At 40.1% G+C, this 22435-nt stretch overlaps 1 protein-coding gene across 4 annotated transcripts in view; it reads left to right on the top strand.

Annotated features, from left to right (window-relative positions):
• The window catches only part of ZYX (zyxin), a 1199731-nt gene that overhangs the window by 923227 nt on the left and 254069 nt on the right, over window positions 1-22435 (top strand). For all 4 annotated transcript variants that reach the window (XM_044079859.1, XM_044079861.1, XM_044079858.1 and 1 more), the window contains one exon: window positions 13577-13761. In XM_044079859.1, coding sequence (XP_043935794.1) covers window positions 13577-13761 — 185 coding nt within the window. The remainder of the gene's footprint in view (window positions 1-13576; window positions 13762-22435) is intronic.

Below are 22435 nucleotides of genomic sequence, written 5' to 3' on the forward strand. Positions count from 1 at the left end.
GACATTCACTCAGACCTCATAACCTGGACCTTGAAAATGTCTTAACCGTGATCCCTCAACTATTTGTCAAAGGAAGGGCTTGCTACATTAATCTCTTTAATTTCTTTGAAAAAGTAACCTGAAACAGTGGATAGTGGTTCTGCAGTACATACAGCATACCTAGACCTGGCCAAGGCCTTTGACAATATTCTCCATGCACTTATTATTGATAAACTTGTGAATTTGAATATAAATCCTTTTACTGTGTAGTGGATAGCTAAATGGTTATCTGATAGTACCCATGTGGTTAGAGTCACAGGTGGCACTTCTGGAACCAAAAAGGTTAAGTGTCAAAGGAAAAAACTTCAAAGACCAATTCACGTTAGGTTCAGGTATGGCACCTTTTATTACTTGCAGCAAGGAGACAACATGCACATACATGATTTTGCCTAAGTACTAACAGGAAGTATGCTCTTCTTATACTGTTCTACAAAACGTTGCTTTCTATAGTTGACGTAATTAAACACAACTTTCTGTATTGTTCTACAGCAGATGTTACTCAGATTTTCTGCTGACATGACTGGATTTATGAAAAACATTTGAGAAAAACAACCTGACCTTGGGGGCTTTAGCCTGCTACAAGCTTCTGTTGTGTAGTTCTAATACATGCGTTACATTTCAAGGTACTTTTCTAGCTTAGACACAAGTAAACGCTGATTGCAGTTCATATTTTCAAGCAGTCTTTGTTCTTATTATCAATAGCTTCTACAGCTGTGTATTTTCTCACAGCATAAGCAGAACTCCTTGTCTAAATCTCATAACATTAATACAAGTGATACATCTATTTATTATTTTCCTGACACAAGCAGAAATTATCTGCTTCCCTGTAAATTTCCAGAGCATAAGCAAAGATTATAACTGCACATATTTCATGACAATACAAGATTGGAAAGCTTCTGCAGTTTGTACAGATTTATGCAGTGTGAAATAGAATAAATGTGTTAACCCTTTTCAAACCTTAAATGCACTAAGCATATTACTAATACATACTTTTCTAACATTTCCCCCCTTTTAATACTTTTATTCTACTTTCAAAATAAGCATATTTGCTTCCCCTAACCTCTTCCTACTCAGGATTTGCAGTTGAGAGTCATTCGGTTTAAACTTATGAAAGCATTTTCAATTTTTTAACAGTTCTTCAAACTCAGCACCTTGATATAAGGTTTCTGAAACTGACATGTCTATAAGGTCTTTGATCAGTCTTTTCATGCAGGGGATGCCACAGCAAACACATACTCCCAGTAGGATCATTCCTACACAAATGGCAATCAGGATGTTCATTAGGATAGTACCCCCCCCCCCCAAAACCATTTCTGGAAAAAGTCCGTCAGTGGGTTTGGTCCTGGTTTGGTCATGTCCGACACTTGCTGAATTACCTCAAGGTGATTGTCTATCTCATGTTTATGGTCAGGAATATATGAACAGCACTCCTCCTGGATTAAAGCGCAAGTACCAGGGTGAAGTCGAGAGCCATGCGGTTTTGAAGCACTACAGTTCTCATGGCATTCAGTTCATCAGTCACCATTTCTAGAGTGGAAAAAGTTGCATTGCTCATTACTTTGAGAAGTTTACACAGTTTTCTCAGCTCCCAGATCGATTTCACTGCTCCATATGCTGGTGATATGCCTGCCCACAATATAACACTGTCACTCAAGTTCATGTGTGTCAGTTTATCACCTATAGAATGATGGTTTTTCCAGTGCACATCGATTTTCCCCACTGGATTTACAGGTTTCTTGACGACCTCTCGGACATTCCAAATTTTTCCTCGAGGTAAGACTGCTGTGTGTCATATGGCTGGAACCAGGTAGCCCAAAAACAACTGCCGGACCAATTCTCAGGTAACCACTTGTATGCTTTCCTACCACATACAAAATAACAATCCTCTACTTTAGTAGTAACTTTACTATGAATATGCACTTGTCCTGCATGAAACATTTTTCTATCAATTATAGACAGTTGTTTATAAGAACAGAATCATGATTTACTTCATCAGTTGTTTTGTGCATCAATTCAAAAAATGAATCATAGTTTGTATTACAATAAGAACCTGCGTTATTAGCTTTAGTGTAGCATCTATAAGGAACAGTCACATTACAATTGCTCCAACCCACCTGAACAGTATCATTTTTATAAAAAAACACAGTCCCTTTTTGTGGAAAAGACAAAGTGCAATGCTATTTTATCTTGTGATGTAACAGTTGATGTATCATAAATCAAGTTTTCCCAGGTCTCGTTGACTCCTAGGGGGACAAGTCATTAATAACCCCACCGTATGCTGTCGGCAAAGCTGTGCAAATCCAGCAATTGGAAACATTGAAAGTCTCAGCATACACATATTTGATGGCATGGTAAGTGTTGAAGTTTGGGTGCCAGTCTATGAGCAATGCTTCACGTTTATTCAGTTCAGTTTGTGTGCCTGGGAAAAGGAATGGCCACAACAAAAAGATTATTGTCACTAGTACAGTTAACAGGATGATTATGCAATACTTCTGAGGAAATGGTTGTTCTGCATTCCTGTTTTCTCCAACTCTTCCGAGTAGTTTTATTTGGATTTTTCTGGATTCTATCATTTTTGCTCTTGACATGTGACATGATTTTTGTCCAGGTCAAAGTTCTTAACTAGTTTGCAGTGTGTCAGGTGGATCCATGAGGCTCGCTCTGCGATTTTGACTGCAGTGGGTGTCGACAGAAGCACTTGATATGGACCTTCCCACTTTGGTGACGTCCAATTCTTCTTTTTGATAGCTTTCACCCAGATCCAATTCCCTGGGATCACTGCCACTTCTGATGTTTCGGTTTGTTCTTTATCTGAAACGGAATTTGAGTGCAACAGATGTTTAGAATTCAACAAATTTTTCGTATATTCGGCTAGTGTACAGTCGGCTTCCTGGTCTGCAGGCATGAGAGGTTTCCACTGGGGTATATAATAAGCCCTTCCAAATACTTTTTCAAAAGGAGTCAATCGTTTTGCAGTCAGAACAGTTCTCATGCTCAACAGTGCCAGGGGCAGACAGTACACCCATTTCTTTTCTGTTTCTGCTATTAATTTTCTTAACTTATTCTTTAAAATTCCATTATGCCTCTCAACTAGCCCTGCAGATTGCGGATGGTATGCACAATGATTTTTTAAAGAAATGCCAAAATGCTTACTTAACTGTTGTATGGTTTGGTTTACAAAGTGTGTACCGTTGTCACTGTAGATCCTTTTCAGAATGTCGAATCTAGGGATGATTTCTACAAGGACTTTCGCTACCGTAGCTGCATCTGGATTTTTGGTAGGAAAGGCTTCCACCCATTTGGAAAACATATCTACAATGACAAGACAATACTTCTTATTTTCACATTTGTTCAATTCTATGAAATCCATACAGATAGTATGAAATGGATACGGTGGTGTAGGGAAACTCCCTTGCTTGGGCTTTAACGCCCCTTGTGCATGATGTTTGTTACAAATGCGGCACATCAAACAACATTTTTTAGAATAGTTTGTAAATCCATATGTTGTGAACACTCTGTTCACCAGCTGTACCATCCCCCCTGTTGAGACATGACATTGCCCATGGCTCAACAAAGCTGCATATCTAAACAAATTAGATGGTAATATAGGTTTCCCTTCTTTAGATATGTACAGCCCCTTTTCGAGAATTGCTCCTCGTTTCACCCATCTTTGTTTCTCAACTTGTGTAGTGAGTGTCTGCATTGTCTTTAACATTTCTAAGTCTAAAATCTCAGAGAGTTGTAGTTCCTTATTCAAAAGAAATACTTCTGAAGCTGCTTGCTTTGCAGCTGTATCAGCTCTCGCATTACCTTTTGAAATCCTATCCTGTTGCTTGGTATGCGCTGTGCTTTTACAAATAGTTACTTTCTGAGGTAACTGAATAGATTCTAAGAGATCTAGAATAAACTGTGCATGATTAATAGGTTTGCCAGTAGATGTTATCATTCCTTGGTTTTTCCACTGTTGCGCAGAAACATGTACAGTAAAAAAAGCGTACTCCTAGGTTATTATATATCTTCAGATCTACTCAGGTTCTTATCCCAAAGAAGTTCTTTAAACAACTTCACACGGAATCTGCTAAATTTATATGGGAACCAAGGAAAACTAAAATTACCCCAAAAGACAGAGGGGGTTTAGAATTACCCAATTTTGAAAAATATTACTTAATAATAAATGCCAATAGAATTTTAAGAATTGCTAATTATGATACACATATTAATAATTGGTCCCCTAACTGGATAAGATTGAATTACAAACATGTTGAGAGTCTGAAAATTAATCCTAAATCATTACCTTTCCTAAGAAAAGATACTTTTAAATAATTTTCTCTAATGGAGCATACTAAAATATATATAACATTATTACAAAAATCTCTTCAGTTCATTAAATCTTATCCAACACTTGATGATCTTACAACCTTTTCATAGGAATCCAAACCTGAGAATTAATAATCCATTAATAGACCTAAAAAATTTTCCACTTATTATAAATTTAAAGTTACGGGATATATACCCTTATTTGAAATATTCGGCTCATGAATTAAGACAGGAACTGAACCTACCCAAATCATATTTAATAATATTGAGACAGATCAAAGATTTATCTATAAGTTACTTTAAAGATTTAAAAATTAATGATCAGGACTTAACGAAATGTACAAATTTATGGCAAGCCCTCCTACAAGACAATAAGTGTATAACATCTGCATATAAACTAATAAAAGATTTTATTTATCATGATCAAGTCCTTTTGTCAAATTATTGGAAAGAAAAAATACCATTGATTGAAAATAGTAAAATAGTAAAAGCAATCAATTTAACAATAAAATCAATTTCCCTCCCAAAGTTAACATTTACTCAACTTATGATACTTAATGCTTACTATACGTGTCTTAGCTTGCCTAAATTTAACCCTAAAAATTCTCCTAAATGCCCATACTGTAAAGATGAAACTGCTGATCTCCTTCATATGTTCTGTAGCTGTAAATGTATATACAAACTATGGAATTCCTTAAAACTACAACTGCAGAAGGTGGGTTATCAAACTTCAATGCTTTCCTGGGAATTTACTATATTACATATCCCCCCAAATAATCTATCTAGATTCCAAATGACCATACTTATGAATATCTTTTTGTTAATGAAACTCTATATAGCAACTAATTGGTTGAATCCATCGCAAACTTCATGGGACAACTTTAAGATTTTAGCGATAAAACACATACTAGCCCACAAATTACTAATCAATGAACATACCAAACATAAATAATCTGAAGATCTGGGAACAAATTTTCAACATTATATTGGCTTAATGTACGGAACCCAGGATAACCCTTGGATATAAATACTATAAAGTCAAACTTTAACAGAAATGAAATTATTATAAGATATAATACCTATTGATAAGACTCTTCAGATGTTCTTTTTTGTTTAAAAATGGAAGCATTCATGTATATAATGTACATATGTTGTAGGATTGTTAGTAGTATTGTTTGGAAATTACCTGTGTATATCCCGGTCAAATGTTTGTATGAACAAATTGAAAAAATAATAAAGAATGATTATTTAAAAAAAAAAAGAAAAGGCGTACTGGCTGTCAGTAAAAATGTTCACACATTTACCCTTTGCTAAGGTACATGCCCGTGTCAAGGCAATCAATTCTGCTGCCTGTGCAGATAAGTTGTGTGGTAAAGGTTTCGCTTCTATAATCTCAGTATCAGAAACTACTGCATATCCTACTAGATTCTGTCCTGCAGGACCCCTTTTGCACAAGCCATCCACGTATGTCACCTCGGCATCATTCAAGGGGACATCTGTGAGATCTTTTCTAGGCAGTGTCTTTTGCTCAATCACCTGCAGGCAGCAGTGTGGTGTGCCATCTGCAGGGGTTGGGAGCAAGGTAGAAGGGTTCAAAGTCGTGCATCGTTCAGTTGTCATATATGGTTGGCTCAACAATATAGTCATACAGGAAAGATGCCTAGCAGGGGAAAGATATGCTACCTTCTCTTGCAGTAAAATAATTGCGACTGCATGAGGCACTCTCAATGTGAGAGGGTGGAACAAAACTACTGAGGCCGAAGCCTGTACTGCCATTGCAGCTGCAACTACTGCTTGTACACAGTGAGGTAAAGACCATGCCACTGGGTCTAGTTGTGATGAATAATAAGCAATGGGGTATTGCTTGCCCCCATGCTATTGTGTTAACACTGATGTCATATAACCTTGCTTACAATCTACAGTTTGGAAAAAACGTTTGATAGTTTGGTAATCTCAGAACTAATGAGGACGCTATTAACTGTTTCAGTCTGCAGAAAGCAGATTCTGCTTCTGGTGTCCATTGTAACAAGTCCTGTGCTGCCATAGGCTTTTTATATATCAGGTCAGTCATCGGTGCAGATTCCAAGGCATAGTTTGGAATCCAGCTCCGGCAAAAATTAGTTGTACCCAGGAAGGACATCATTTCCTTCTTGCTAGTGGGTTTTGGTGCTTGCAAAATTGCTACTTTTCTGTCCTCATCTAATGTTCTACCCTCTTTGGATATTACGTATCCTAGGTATTTGACTTGTTTTTTCCAAAGCTGCAGTTTATTTTTGTTTACCTTATGTCCTTCAGCGGCTAAAAATCGTAATAGCGCTATGGTATCTTCTTTGCAATCTTGCTGGGTGGGGGCCGCCTGCAGGATATCATCAACATAAAGTAAAATCGGACTGCCTCTTGGTGGGGTAAATCCCGCCAAGTTGCTTGCCATTTCTTGTGAGAATATTGTCGGACTTTCACAATATCCCTGTGGTAGTCGTGTATATGTATACCTTTTCCCCTGAAATGTGAATGCAAACCAATACTGGCTGTCAGGGTGTATCGGTATCAAAAAGAACGCATTGCTCATATCTACCACAGAAAAATATTTCTGTTGAAGTTTTAAATCATTCAACAGGATGTGTGGGTCTGGCACTGTAGGTGCCCTTGGTATCACTGCGTCACTTACAGCTTGTAAGTCTTGGACCATACGCCATTCTCCATTTGCTTTCTTAACAGGAAATAAGGGTGTGTTACATGGCGAATCAGGAGATTCCACCAGTACCCCTTCCTTACGTAAAGCTGCTGTAATAGGTTTGATTCCTACCTCTGCATCTTTTCTTAAGGGATACTGTCTTTTCTGTGGTCTAAATGCTGACTTTGGCGTGATAGTAACTGGTCCCGCAGTATGAATAAGTCCTACATCTGACTTTCCTGTTGACCAGAGAGTTTCTGGTATATTCTGTAAGGCATTCTCTTCCTCCTTTAATAGGACAGCTTATCAGCTGTCCTTGCTAGACTGCAAGTGCACGGCTGGGTGGGTCTGAGTTATCCAATTCAGCTTCTGTATCTGTATTCCCTGTTCTGACAGTTCTAATTCTGTCTACCTTTCCCATCTCGTAACTTTTTCTCCTAAGTCTGCCCATTCTATGTTTCTGTCCTTGGTTAAGCTAACGTGGTAATCGATTAGATTTATAAAGTGCAAAGAACTCCTGCGACAATGAACAGCTGGCTACACTGTTCCCTTCCATGTCCAAGTACAGATTACGTAATATCAATCTGTTTGCACGATTTTTAAACAATTCTTGCTCATATTCTTTATCAGGTCCTGGTGTGTTACAGTAATACAGAGTACAGTGCAACAGGTGCTGTTTGTCAATGTCAAGGGAGGGGAACTTACTGATGGTCATATTCATTAATTCTTCGGTCACAGTCCCTGGACCAGTCGTAACCAAGTCCTGACTGTACCAATAAAACACTTCACCCTCCGATTGCACTGCAAAGGTATCAATTTGTCGCTGTGCTTCCATACCCTGCATGGTCGGAACTACTGCTATACCAAATAGCTGCATAAGGTCTCTGCCCAAGAGGTTTACTGGGCATTTTGCAGAAACAACAATTTTGCTTTTCTGGGTCAATCCTGAAACAGGATCAGTTATTGCGATGCCACGGGAGAGATGCTCCTGGTACAGCTGTCCATTAGCTGCTTTTACTAGTATATAATCAGGTGAGACTGAATTTTCTGGCAGTTTGGAGGGATGTATCAGGGTTCGTGATGCTCCTGAGTCGCACAAAAATTTAACCTCCCTCCCTTCTACCAAGAGTGTAACTTCTGGTTTTGTGTCTGCTAAATAGAGCTCTAAGCTCAATAAAGCTAAATCCAATATTTCATTTTCTTCACTATCTGTAACTTCCTGCACTTCCTGTATTTCTTCTGTCACATCGTCTACTCCTTCTATCACATTCTCATTTGTCCTTTCTCTGCTATTCCCTTCCAGTGATTCCTGACTATCATATAGTCAGTCCTCATCCTCTTTGTCTTCCGTTGTTGCCTTCTTGTTTTTCTTGCAATCCCTTGCCAAGTGTCCCTTTTTACCACATTTAAAGCATTCTCCCCTTTTCTTTCGCCCTTCAAAGTCCTCTGATCGCTGATCAGATTGTTTCCCTGGGCATTTTTCTTGCCCTTTTTCCCAGACTGTACTACATAAACTTCTGCTCTATCTTCTACAGAAAATACTTGGGCTTTCTTTTTCTTTTTGCTATTAAAATGCCTTTCGGCATGCCTAGCATATTCAAGTAATGAATGTAACCGGCTTGTACGATGATCTACCATGTGTTTTGTAATAAAACTGCTTATGGGTGCAATACTGCCTTTCAAAAATGCATTCTTTAACTGCTGTTCATATGGGGAATCTTGTGTCTGATCTTCAGGAACCTGCATTCCACAGTGGTTATTAAAACATTCTAATAGTCTGGCATAATATCTGTCAACAGTTTCACCTTCTTGTTGGATGCATTGATTAATGCAAGTCCAGTCTGCCCTAGGCTTCCATTTCTCAGAGATGCGGTCTGTAAGACCTTTTACTCTGTTGTCTAGCTGTGCGCTGCTATGTGGGAGGGGTCTGTGTGCAGCGTCACGGGGATTCCAGTTGCCACTAATCATGTGCCAATCTGGTCCCACAATTTGTCTAACTACTTTTTCTAACTCTTCTCCATTTAAATTTATAACTTAGCCTCATTCCTTGTAAATCTTCTGAGAACTTTCTAAAATTAACTTTTGGATGGCAAATTCCCTCAGTGGCTTTCCAGATATCTTCCGGAGTCCAGGGTCTATACACTAGAATAGTTGGGTACTGACCTTCTTGCCCTGCCTGAGGATTAGGTACTTCTATAAGTGGGCATATTTCTTCTTCACTCATAGATCGTGAATTCCTAGCCATTTGATATAACTCAATGTCTCCTTTTGAGTTACCTGCCCGTGTTCGAGACCTGGTCTCGATGGGATCTCTAATAAACGGTTTTGCTTTTGTAATGTCTCTATTTTCAGTGACAGAAGGGTATAATGGGGGTGGACTAATCTGTTCACTTGCTTCATATTCTGGTAAGGGAGGCGGAGGGGCCGATGCTATTACTAAATTATTGTCCTCCTTATCTAAAAACATTGCTTTTGAATTGTTCTTTTGTTCCCTATGGTTCACTTTCTCAATCCACCTGTGTGCCTGAGGAATTCCTAATTGGCGTTGCTTTTTTACCTGACCTTTGGAATCAGTTTTGAGCTATTTGTCAAGTTTGATAAGTGAAGATTTTTCTAATTTTCCATCAAATTCATACTTATTAACCCATTTTGAATAGTATTTAATATTGTCAGCATGCTGCGACTGCATGTATTTGGCGTCTTCGTTTAACGGCGGATTTTGGGGTCTTTTTGTGCAATTATTACCCATTTTGTTCTACCCTTTTAATCGTTACGTAACCTCTCTTATTTTTAACATGGTACCACGGATTTTGTTATAGTCTCTTCAGAATGACTACCTACCTGCTCTGTTTTCCCTGATCTATGACAAGACAGTAATCTTTTCTGTCCCTGACTTGTAAAAATACAGTCTTGACAAAAACAATACAAATCTAGTCCCTGATCTAAAACAGAAAAAAAGTAGATTCACCTTACCTGAGCCTTCGTGATTGATCATCTGGTTCGTGAAAACCCGTCCTTCAGTCGCAGATCAGAAAGTGGCTGGCCTCTTTTACACGACAATTCAGTCGGAGGGCTTTTCAAATAAGAAGAACCGATTTGGTTTCTTCCCCGTATGGTTTCAAGCCACCTGGCCTGTCTGATCCGAGGCGAAGTGAGGGTTTCCGGTCTGAAGGACCAATCTGTCAAAGGAAAAAACTTCAAAGACCAATTCATGTTAGGTTCAGGTATGGCACCTTTTATTACTTGCAGCAAGGAGACAAAAACATGCACATACAGGATTTTGCCTAACTACTAACAGGAAGTATGCTCTTCTTATACTGTTCTACAAAACGTTGCTTTCTATAGTTGATGTAATTAAACACAACTTTCTGTATTGTTCTACAGCAGATGTTACTCAGATTTTCTGCTGACATGACTGGATTTATGAAAAACATTTGAGAAAAACAACCTGACCTTGGGGGCTTTAGCCCGCTACAAGCTTCTATTGTGTAGTTCTAATACATGTGTTACATTTCAAGGTACTTTTCTAGCTTAGACACAAGTAAACGCTTTGTGCAGTTCATATTTTCAAGCAGTCTTTGTTCTTATTATCAATAGCTTTTGCAGCTGTGTATTTTCTCACAGCATAAGTGGAACTCCTTGTCTAAATCTCGTAACATTAATGCAAGTGATACACCTATTTATTATTTTCCTGACACAAGCAGAAATTATCTGCTTCCCTGTAAATTTCCAGAGCATAAGCAAAGATTATAACTCCGCATATTTCATGACAATACAAGATTGGAAAGCTTCTGCAGTTTGTACAGATTTATGCAGTGTGAAATAGAATAAATGTGTTAACCCTTTTCAAACCTTAAATGCACTAAGCATATTACTAATACATACACTAATACATATTTTTCTAACATTGTGATGTACCACAGGGCTCCGTTTTGAGCCCTCTCCCATTTGGCATCTATTTCTTGGACCTTCAGGCCAGCACTCCTGAATTATGCTTAACTACATTTGTAGAAGACTGTAAATTGGATGATCTTTGATCTTCAACTGACTCAAAACTCCTCCAACACTGGGTAGACCATGTTAATTGGTGCAAAGGCAATGGTCTCAAATTAAATATAACAAATGTAACTTTGTTCATTGTGGATAACAACTCACTTAATATATGTAATGCACCCGTCCCCAATCAGACACTTTTGTAAGGGTTCTAGACAGTCTTGTTGATTATTTGACCATCATGTCTCCACAGTAGTTTGGAAAGCTCATATAATTTCCATAAGCATCTTAACTAGATCCAAAGAGGTCTTAATTCACCTTTATTCATGTCTTATCAGACCCATTCTTGAATAGTGCACCTTTTGGCATGTATTAATCTAAATATATTGCACAACTTGAGAGACCTCTGAGAAAGTTCAGTGGCCTCACACCTCTGAATTGACAGGAGAGACTGGCAGCCCTTTGTCTGTACTCCGATCTCCTCAGAGAAGTCTGAAAGAGACTATGTTTAGCCTTGGAGCCATCAAAGATGCAACCCTATTTGACATCCTGTTCTTTCACAACTAATGTTACATCAAATATCCTGTTAAAGAAACCTAAACCATCATCAGATGAGATATGTTGGCATGATAGATTCATATCCCAGCATATCCCTCACCCTGGAACAAACTTCCATACATGGAGTACCTCCCTTGCCACATAAAAACTTCATGATGAACTTTGACTGGATGGGCAGCCTCAAGTTCTCCCCCAGTCTATCCAGTGTTGACTTGTCCACTTTGAGGCAAGAGTTAACTTTTGAATAAGATTTTTTGGATAGGTTTGTAGTGGTCTGCAGACTGATTGTCTAGTACTGTAAAGTAAAATGCATTTTTTTATATTTTCTTAATAAAAACTGTTTATCTCATTCTAGATCAACCTTGTACTAATAATTGCAAATAAGCTTCTAGTTTGTTAATATCTGGTTGTGTCATCTCTCTGTTCTTTGTCTCTAGCAAATGTATAGTCTGCTTCTTCTGGTCTCTGCTATAGTAGTTGGTGCAGTGACTGAGTTGTATAGCACTTATTGGCTGGTATAGCTAGTTGTTAATAATCCAAGTGAGCTTTGGTCAAGAAAAGAGCCCAGGTCATTGCCTAGAATTTTAATAATTGTTAAAGTGATCTTACAAAGTTTTCTAATCTAAATTTGCTCCATGAAATGTGGTGCAAAAACTGCCAAACACCCTTACAAATTAGGGAGCATTTTCTTGTTGTATTTCAGTTAGAAAAACATTACTAAAAATGTGATTGCCATTTTTCCTCAGTGATGTCTGTATATGACAAACTTTAATCTTAGTGGTGTCAGTGTATGAAAAACATGTGTTGCAACTGTAGATGTGTAGGGTTGCCCCATTAATGTCTGGGGACACAACATACATTACCCCAAGGTAATGTCACAGTACTGTAGTAAATGATGACTTTATTTGGGTCATGGTTTGGTAAAAAGTTTAGAAAGTTTTTATCAAAAAATGTCTCAAATACTTAACTATAGAATAATGTAAAAATTCATCACGGCACTTGACTTGTCAGATGTTAAAATCTCCTTAATGTTTAAGTGGCTTATTCTAAAGTAGTTAAAAATATGCCCCGTTTCAGTTTCACATTTGCAGAGCATGATAACTAACTGACATTGGGGTTCTACTGGTCATGCTAATATCCAGAACCCCGTATGTCAGTAATACCAAACATGCATACAAGGACAAGTCTCCTACATGCTGCTGTTTCTAGTTTTATGGCTGTAAAGCAGAAATACTTAACAGTTCAATTCTTATACTGGAAAAGTGATGCTTAATGTTGCTGAACAGCAGAGCATAAAACAACTGTAATTTTTTAAACCACTTTGACCAACAAGTAATCCTAATTTATTTTAATTCATCTACCAGTATACTAAACATTTATATTGCCCTGCAGAGTGCTCTCAGGCTTTATACCAAAGTAAGTCACTTGCACTATCTGTAAACAGGGACAGGATTCCAAAATACCTGCTCTGTGCCTGTTTTCAGTGTAAGTGGTCACTTAAACTGTGAGCAAGTCTTTTGGAATCGGGGCCTATGTGTATGACATAAAATACTTAACACTTCTGAGATGGCAGTACTTTGTGAAATACCTTTTATGAAGAGTCTATGGTAATCCATCAACAAATTTTAGCTGGGTAAGTCACACTTGCAGTTTTGAGTACAGTAGTTGCGAACAAGTGTAACCATTGCATATTTTCAGGAGGCTTTCCTGTAAGTTATCACTGGTTAATTTGCTGGGAAGTTTATTTTCAAAAATGTAATGACACTGAGTTTTACCACAATGTGCTGTACTTTGCAAGTCAGCTAAGCGAGCTATAAAAATTGAAGTTGGAACCGTGCAGGTTATCTTATAAAGAGTACAGAAATTCTTTATTGTACAAATCTTTTGTTAAACTTAATAGTGATGCTGGATTTAGAAGAGTAAATCAGTACTTCCTCTTAAAGTTTTCAGTATCCTTTCTTGATGGGTTTATAGTTTTAATTTGTTTGGTTTCAGATTTCCCTCCTCCTCCGCCTCCTCCACCAGCTGAGGATGCTGGCATTGGTGGTACTTTTCCACTCCCCCCTCCACCTCCATTTGAAGAAGCATTTCCTTCACCACCAGAGGAGATATTCCCTTCACCACCACCACCTCCACCACTTGAGTGTGATTTGCCATCTGTCGAGGCTGTACCTGTACAGGTGAGTGTGACCCTTATGTGGAAAATATACCTTGAGATGTATTGAATAGAAGGGAGGATACATGTATTCATTCAAGCATGTAACAGTGTGTGCGTGCGTGTGTGCGTTTACACAACAGCAGCATAGTGGCTTTTTGGTGCCTCACAACTCTAGGGTCCAGGATTCAATCCTAAGCACTAGGTTTCTCCTGTCTGAACAGAGTTTTCTCTCATTACTATATTTTCCTTTGGCCTCCACAATATATGCTGGTAGATTGTCTGCAAACTTCCATGTGTTTTGCATTCAGCCTTGCCTTTTGCGATCTGGCTGCAGATGAAAAGAGTCTGTGATGAACAGCCAGTTCAGTTATTCAGCAAGTTGATGAAATAAAAAAGTAAGTAGATATATGTAGTGTGTGTGTGTGTGTGTGTGTGTGTGTGTGTGTGTGTGTGTGTGTGTGTGTGTGTGTGTGTGTGTGTGTGTGTGTATATATACGCATGTTTTATTTGTGCATACACATGCATACCACACAAAGCTGACACTTTAGGGAATTTAACATCAGCAAAATGAAGCTGGAACCAATTATCAAACTATCCCAGAGGAAGAAAAGTGATTAATTTCTGGTCAATTTCAGGAAAAAATAGCCTGTGCATCATAACTTTGTTTCTTACAATAAACAGGCTTTTACGGTTCTGTCTGTCGTGCAGTTGTACTCCCACGACTAACAACTGTCTTTCAAATTGGGATCATACCGACTGAAGTCAGGCATTCTTTCTGTGCATTCTGCTGTCTGCAGTGGGTTTAAATGTATGATTTTGCATTTTATATTTATCAAGACAAGCTGACATTTGCAAATCCTTCCAACATGGCAGTTCTTTTGGAGCTTTAAAACAAAACTTTGCTTTGAACCAGCAGTCATTACAGTTGTGAAAAACTTTGCCACATTGAAAACATGGTGGTTCTTCAATATGTTTTAGTAAGTACTTTAATAGTACACTAGCCCAATTTTTGTAGCAGTTCCTTAACTTGTTTTATATCGGTGTTCATCAAACAGCAATTACCAGCAACCTTGTACAGGGTTAATCTCTATTTTCCCAGTAATATTTATATACGTTTTCATTATGTATACTCCCCACCACCATGTCTGTCAGGATCTCAACCAGTCCCTCTTGAAAATGGTAACACTACCAATTTGCATAGGTTTGTCACATTATAGAAATGTTTTCATCCTTGCTTTGATTTATTTTATAAAATGTTTAGTGGTCTCCTGTTGTAGATGGTTTTAGATTCAGATGGTATTGTGAAATGTGTACAGTGTCTTGGAAGAGCATCGACGTATTTTCTGGTGTCTCTAGTTTGTTTAATAAGCCATGCATTTCCCGGCCTCCCAAAATTATAGCTGAGACTTCATTTGTGCTGTCATACTGATATATTCACAGGCACTTCTGTACTTTTTCATGTATGGTGATCCTTCTTCTGTGCTGGCATTAAAAGTTGTTCACACAGCCAGCGAGGTCTTCCATTTTATGACTTAACTGACACACACTTTCCCAGAGTACATACATTTCTATTTGCACCATAATCATTTTTTTCATAAACAATTATGTGCACGTTATCTCCACCAGTAATGTATAGTTGCACATTTTTAAAGTAAAATCACCTTCTGAAATACCTATGTGCCTATGTCAGTTTTAGTATGAAAAATGTACTTCATTAGCTCCATGGCATTAGGGAATACTGCCCTAATTGCAGCCTGGATGTCCCTGAATTGTTAGCATCCCAGGTTCTATTGGAGCTGGCCAGGAAGGAGGAACTTGAGTAGCTATTCAGGGTGAGGTGATAGTAGCCCTGTGTACTACAAGTCTGAAGCAAGCAGAGGCTAGGTGTTCTAGCTGCACTGCATACAGGACTGAGGACAAACTCCCACCATGCAGCATGCATGTTGTAAGCTGAGGATAGACGCATGCAGGGGAATATCATGGGATACCGGCCGATCACTTGCCCAAGGCTGCCACAATAGCAGTGAGAATTGAGGCAAGACAGAAAAACTCTGATTTCTCCCAGGATGATGATTCTGTCCCATTTAGGGAGCTGCTGGAGACAACAGGCATCAGGAAAAATGCATGAAACTGAGAAAAATATTTTGGTGCTTTAAAATCTTTGCTTGGATAATGAAAGGGTTTAAAAGTGTGTTACTAATAGGATCATAGGAGGTTACTAAGTGAATGGCCCTGGGGCCCTTCCAAGCCTAGCCAGGAGTTTATCCCCAAAAAGAAACCTCAGTCAGCACCTGTCAACCCTGTCAGTGAGGGACACAGGTGGACCCCCGGGACAAATTTGTGGCTTCCCATCTACTCATCAAAGTTGTGCTTGAAGAGGGTCAGCGAGGTGCTCTGACTTGTATGGGAAGTCTGTTCCAGAGATGGGGCAGCCTCTGGGAGATGAACCTGTCTCTCCAGCAGGTTTTGTTGATGTCGGAGTCAGGCCTTTTAAGCAGGTAGTGTGTGAGGAGTTAGACTTTTGGATATGGAGCATCTCTAGTAGGGCAGGGTCTGAGATTGCCTTGTAGGAGAGACACAGAACACCCCTGAGCAATCTGTACAGTACCCAAGAGTGATAGTGATTTGAGCCTGTCTGCTTAGGACAGGTGGTGGAGGCCATGGATTCTCTTTGTGAGGTATTTCAGTGGCCTTTCCAGTTGGTGCAGATATTTGGAGAGGTACATTCCAAACGGGGCATTATACTCTGTTATTGGTCTAATGAGGGAGGAGTATAGAGAGGTAATAACCTCTTTTTTCTGGATGCAATCCCTTTAATTATGAGATGAACCAAGTAAAAGGCTTTTCCGACCACTGCCACTACATGATGGTTAAATGTGGGGTTATCAACCTGATGCCCAGGTCTCTCTCACCACAGGTTATGTGCATAGGGGGTTGCTGTTGATGTGGTAATCAATAGGGTTGTGTTTTTGCCAAATGGTATGATGCATTTTTTTTGCATTTAGCTTGAGGCCGTGACTTTACCACCAGTCATTAGTTGCTGTGAGTCCCTCTTGCAGTGTGTTAACATCATTTGGGGGAGTCTGACTGCACCCAACTTACAGTCATCTGCAAACTTGGTCAGCCACAGGCCTTTTGTCTTTGCCTGGACGTCTGAGAAGTAGATGCCAAACAATAGGGGTCCCAGGACAGATCCCTGGGGAGCTCCACTCATGACAGGTCTGCTATCGGAGGTGGAGGTGCCTGTTTTGACTGAGGGTCCTGTTGGTGAGACAGTTGGCCACCCACCTGATGAGATAGGGATTTACACCAAGTTGTGTTAGCTTTTTGATGATGGCCGAGTGGGGGATTGTGTCAAAGGCCTTGGCCAAGTTGAGGTAAGCTGTGAGTGCTGACTTTCCCTCATCCAGGGCCTTGGTGACCGTCTCAAAGAAGTAATCCAGGTTCAACAGGCTAGATCTGCCCTTGAATCCAAACTGGGTGGGGTCAAATGCTTGGAGATTGCCTGTGTCCTTGTTTTATGTCCTTGTTTGAGATCCATAATAATATGCTCCATGGCTTTACAGATCAGACTTGTCAAGCTAATGGGGTGATAGTTTCCAGGGTCAGTAGTGGCACCACCTTTGTGCAAGGGGATGACAATGGCAGTTTTCCACTCTGCTGGAATGAAGACAGCACTTAGGCTGTGGCTATATAGGGTGCTCAATGGCGAAGCCAGTTCTTGCTGAAGATGGTACAGAATACATCCTGAGATGCTATTAGGTCCCATGGAAGCTGTGCTTTGTCTTGGATAGGGCCTGTAACACTTTGATCTATGGAGATATGAGGTGCAGGACAAGTATTGGGGATGTTGAAAGGGCCTTTGGAGGGGGGCAGGGTGGTGAAGTTTGTGCTGAACCTATCTGATAGCAGATTGGCCAAGTCAACAGGGTCAGTGTATATAAGTACTAATTCAGAACAAACCTGGGCTTTGCCATGGAGGTTCCTGACGTAACTGAAGAAGACTTTAAGGTTTCCCTTTGTTATGGAGGCCAGTTTCAATACATAATTGGCCTTGGAGGTTTTCAGTAGTGATCTAATTTGCTTGTTGAGGCTAAGGAGGAAGTTTTTCCAATTTGGAATTTGTTCCCTTTTACCATTGGACAACAGTTTCTTCCTTTTGTTGTAAAGCCTATTGATAGAGGATGTCCACCAAACAGGTTTGTTTCCTTGAGGAACAGGTTTTAGTTCTATTGGGTATGGCTGAGTCCATGCAGTTGTACAGATGCTTGTATACTGCATTGGCGTACTGTTCAGCATTGTTTTCTGCATCCTTTGAGGGTGGTGTGAAGCCAAAGATACCCACTCTCAGTAGGTTGTAGTCGGCTTTTGAGAAGTTTTTTAGCTTGATTATGGCTGGGGGGGTTGGGTGGGAGATGAACTTTGAATGAGACAGTCAGATGATCTGATCACACCAGGAAAAACATACTATGGGAGTGGTGCAGCGGTCACCCATGTTGATAAGAACCAAGTCCAGAATGTTCTCCCCTTGTGGAGGATGAGATGAGCTGGTCTAGTGTGTTAGAACTGATGAAGTCGAGGAATTCTTGCGGGAGTACATTGGTGCAAGAATAGTTCACCCAGTCTATGGTGGGGTATTCAAAGTCACCAAGGATCAGGGTGTTAGGGGTACCTTGATGTAGTCAAGTAAATCCAGGTAAGAGAAGTGGGTGTCCTGAGTCATGGAGGGGGGGGGGGATCTATAGCTAGCTATAACTTGGATGGGTGTCTTGCCAACTGTCAGTTGTACTTGGAGTTGTTCCAGTACATCATGCAAACCAATCTGGAGGTGTGCCTAGTCTTCTCATTGGGAGTCTGAATGTGTGGAATGAGATATAGCCTGGTAAGGCAGGGGTGCTCTCTGTAGCTCTGAGACAAGTTTCTGTGATCGCACAGACATCAGCATCTTCCAGTGCAAGTAGGGCCTTCAGTGAGTCCATTTTCAGGTTAAGGCTCCTAGCATTAAGCAGCATGACCTTTAGTTTGCTTTTTGACAGATCTTTTAAGCTGGAAGTTTTGTCTTTGGGACATTGCCTAAAAAAGGCAAAATGGGGGAGGGGAAAGCCTTTGCCAGGATCCAGAAACCCATTGGTGACAGATGAAGGCCATCTCTGGTAAAGCATCAAGGCCCTGTCGACCATGTCATCCCAGGCAGGCAGATACTGGATCCCCTTGGAATGACACTAGAAACTAAGCTAATTGTTGAAGTCAATCATGTTTTGTTGGTATTGTGGTATCATTCTTGGTAAAAGTAGGATGCTGCTTAGGCTAGGGTCGTACCTGCCTGGAACACATACTCAGAGTTCAATCATGTCTCTCTTCACGTAGTCCTGGGAGGCACATCTCAAGTCATTCACACCAACATGTACAGTAACAGAGTCGTAGTTATACTTGTGCAGAGACTTGAGTGCTTGCATGATGTGGCGGATTCTGGCACCAGACAGGCAACTGACCATGACCTTCTCCTTGTCAAGCCTGGTGAGGCCTTCTTGCAGTATGCTAACATCATCTGGGGAGTCAGTGACTTGAGAATTGTCGCTCACAATTGAGTCACCGCTGACTAGTGTGTGTGTGGTTTATGTCTTGTGGGCTGTAATGATTTATTATTTCATTTTATGGGCTGTGTTTGTGAGACACTGGTGTGTTGTCTGCTGTACGTGATGTGTTTGGTGTTGTTTGTGTGTTTTGGAGGTCTCTGCTGTTTAGGTAAATTTTTATTGAGGTATTCATAATCACTTTCTTGTTATGAAAAATGTACATTTGTATTTTGTTTTGATGTATTTGAAAAATACTCTTAAAAATAAATCTGCATCCTGTTGGATGACTCATTTAATGCAGGTCTGTTTCTGTATGACATTTTTTAAGAAGCTCTTACACAGTACTTTTTGTTGATGTGCACAAGTATATTACACGTAGTGCCATCAATATGCCACTCATCCAGGTCAGCTGCCCTGTAGTAATAGTTTGTGCATTTATGTGGTTTGTATAATGTGTTCACCCCAGGCAGTTATCGAAGGATAATGCTACTTAAGTCTAGTGTTTCTTGTGCAAAAATCCTTCCTGTTTTGCTAGATGCAACCCTAAGATTGTCCCGGAATGAAAACTTTATTCAAGCATTTTTTCTTTTCTGTACTTGTTTGCATTCTCTCTCTCTTCATCATTTTGGCTGTCCATAAAACCTTCATATGTATTTTCATTATAAGGTTTATTGCTGCAGGAATTTCGTAAAATGAATCAGACTAAGGGAAAGGTGACCTTATTCCTGTAGACAGATATTAAAACAGTTGGGTGTCTTATGGGACATGTGATGAACGTCTTACATCAAGATGTTCAGTAATAATAATAGTTTTAAGTGAGCATAACTGATGCCATTTTTTTTTCTCTCTCTCTTTTTCCACTTGAAGTAAAAATTCACTTGCATCGATTTCTGTCCATCATTCGCTTCCTATGTAAGATCTGAACTGGGACATAAAATAAAATTTGAGCTGGATATGGAAAAAAATTATGATGGATTCAATAATGTTCTGACCCCATCTTACCTTGTTAGGGTAGCAGCAAAACCTGGGGAAGGGGAAAAGAAGTTGTGTGGTCCTGCCTTCAAATGTAGTGTGAGCGCACATACATACATAAAAGTGTGCACACACAGACACACAAAATCTTTGTGGCGGTTACTTGCATGGACAGGTCCAAAGTGCTCTGTGTGATGGTTTTCTGGCAAGTGAAGATGATCTTAAATGCCAAGAGCATTCTGTGTTACAACTTGTAGTTCCTGAGGTAGTATCCACAGTTACAGTTTGATGGACTGAGCCTTCTGCATCTTCAAGCAGCTGCTTCTTTGGGCTGTAGACTCCTGTGTGTACCTCTGTCTCATAGTGCAGTGTATCCATCTCTTCCTTTTGGGGCATCACAGTTTGAGGCACAGCAACAACACTAACAACACTACCTACTACTGCTCAACACTAATTACAGCCAACTGTCTTTTCATGTCTCCATTCATGTTGTCTCTGTCCTGACGACCTGAAAAACACAGCACAAAAACAGTTAAAACAATTCTGCAGGCAGGTGATCTCATATGCATATCACAATAGGAAAAAATGAGCACATTTGCGGGCACTTGGTGAATAACACTGGCATGTTGGTCATAGTGTGTACTCATACCAGTGAACAACACTCCATGCAGTTCTATGCATAATCATTTACTGATGGCAGGCTTCATCAGTGTGTATGGAATGCAGGAAACAAATGTACACAAGCAGCTGTTAGATGCAACCCATGTAGTGTGATGAAACACTGACAGAGGTGGTATCAGATGATGGATGCCTTAATGTGTGAAAGTAGTAGACTATTGCAAATGCATTACCATCCATGCATGTTTGTACTACTACCGCTGCTGCTGTTGCGGCAATAATGTTAAAGGAGCACACTAATGATGGAAATGCAGTATGGAATATTGTATGGCTGATGTCCTTGCTGAACTTGCAGACATCCTGCAGTGCATTGTTGCAGCATATTATCCAGGGTGCATTTGCTATGCAGAGCATTTTCTGTAATAGGAGTCGCATTCTAGATGCTGTGTAGGCACACCATGCATGATGGCTTTATGCACATCACAAATACTCATGTATATTGCCTGTCATATGTGAAGACTTGCATACAAAACACCACCTTCATGAGGTCTGTTGCTGTTATTTTTGGCTTTGGTCAGCTGGAATCAGTAGAGGTGGATGTTATTCAGGGCATGTTCCACACACTATAATGTGCAGCTGAGTCACTCACATTGCAGGTTATGGCTTTGATACATATAATGCCTTTGTAGGCCTCACCACATTCAGACCCACTGGGATGTCCATATAGCAATGTTTCACTTTCTCTGCATCTCACTATGCTAGGCATTCAACACTTGCCTGTATACACACCATGTGGGAAGGATGCCAGTTTGGCTTGAAGCATGATTGTGGCATTAAATGCCTTATGTACTGCTGCCACTGATGCTGGGTGTACAGTGGGCAGTATTTGTCTATGCATGTATTTATTTATCTGTCTGAACTCTACAATACCTCATCCCACTGATTGCTCCATTTGCAGCTAATCCACTCATTCTGGAGGAGTCCTAATGCCTAGTTGTTTATGCCTTATGTCCTTTATTGACTGATATGTTCCCCATTGGTGAGAGTTGAGTGGTAGGGAGGTGGCCAGCATTATGATCCTGCAGAAGGGACTACCCACCACAAGTGAAGCTATCCCTTTCCCTTTCAGCAGCTCCCAAAGCTGAACTGTATGCTGTCAGATGCCCGTATCATGCATCAACAACATCTGCTTCTCTGCATGTGCTCCGTGGCAACATATGCTGTACAGGCTTCTGCTCCACAGGTGCAACTCCCACTAGATGTCAATGAAGGGATGACCTATAGCCACCTTACCCTCCACCCCCCAGATGGGCAAGCCATCAGAGGCCACTCACTGCCATCTTCCCCTGCCATCTCTATCAGGAGCATAAGTTGTTAATTGAACTCTGGATGTTCTTCGTGTTTCACTGTTGCAGTCATAACTGTAGGGTGCTCCTGCCGGCAGGCAGCCCGAGGTCGGCCAGAATCCCAAAGTCTGGGTCCGGCGTTGGCTGTACAAGTTAGTACCCTGACGTCAGTACGCTCTGGTAC

The sequence above is a fragment of the Protopterus annectens genome, chromosome 8.part0, assembly GCF_019279795.1.
Source record: "Protopterus annectens isolate FY-2018-M chromosome 8.part0, PAN1.0, whole genome shotgun sequence".
Lineage (NCBI taxonomy): Eukaryota > Metazoa > Chordata > Ceratodontiformes > Protopteridae > Protopterus > Protopterus annectens.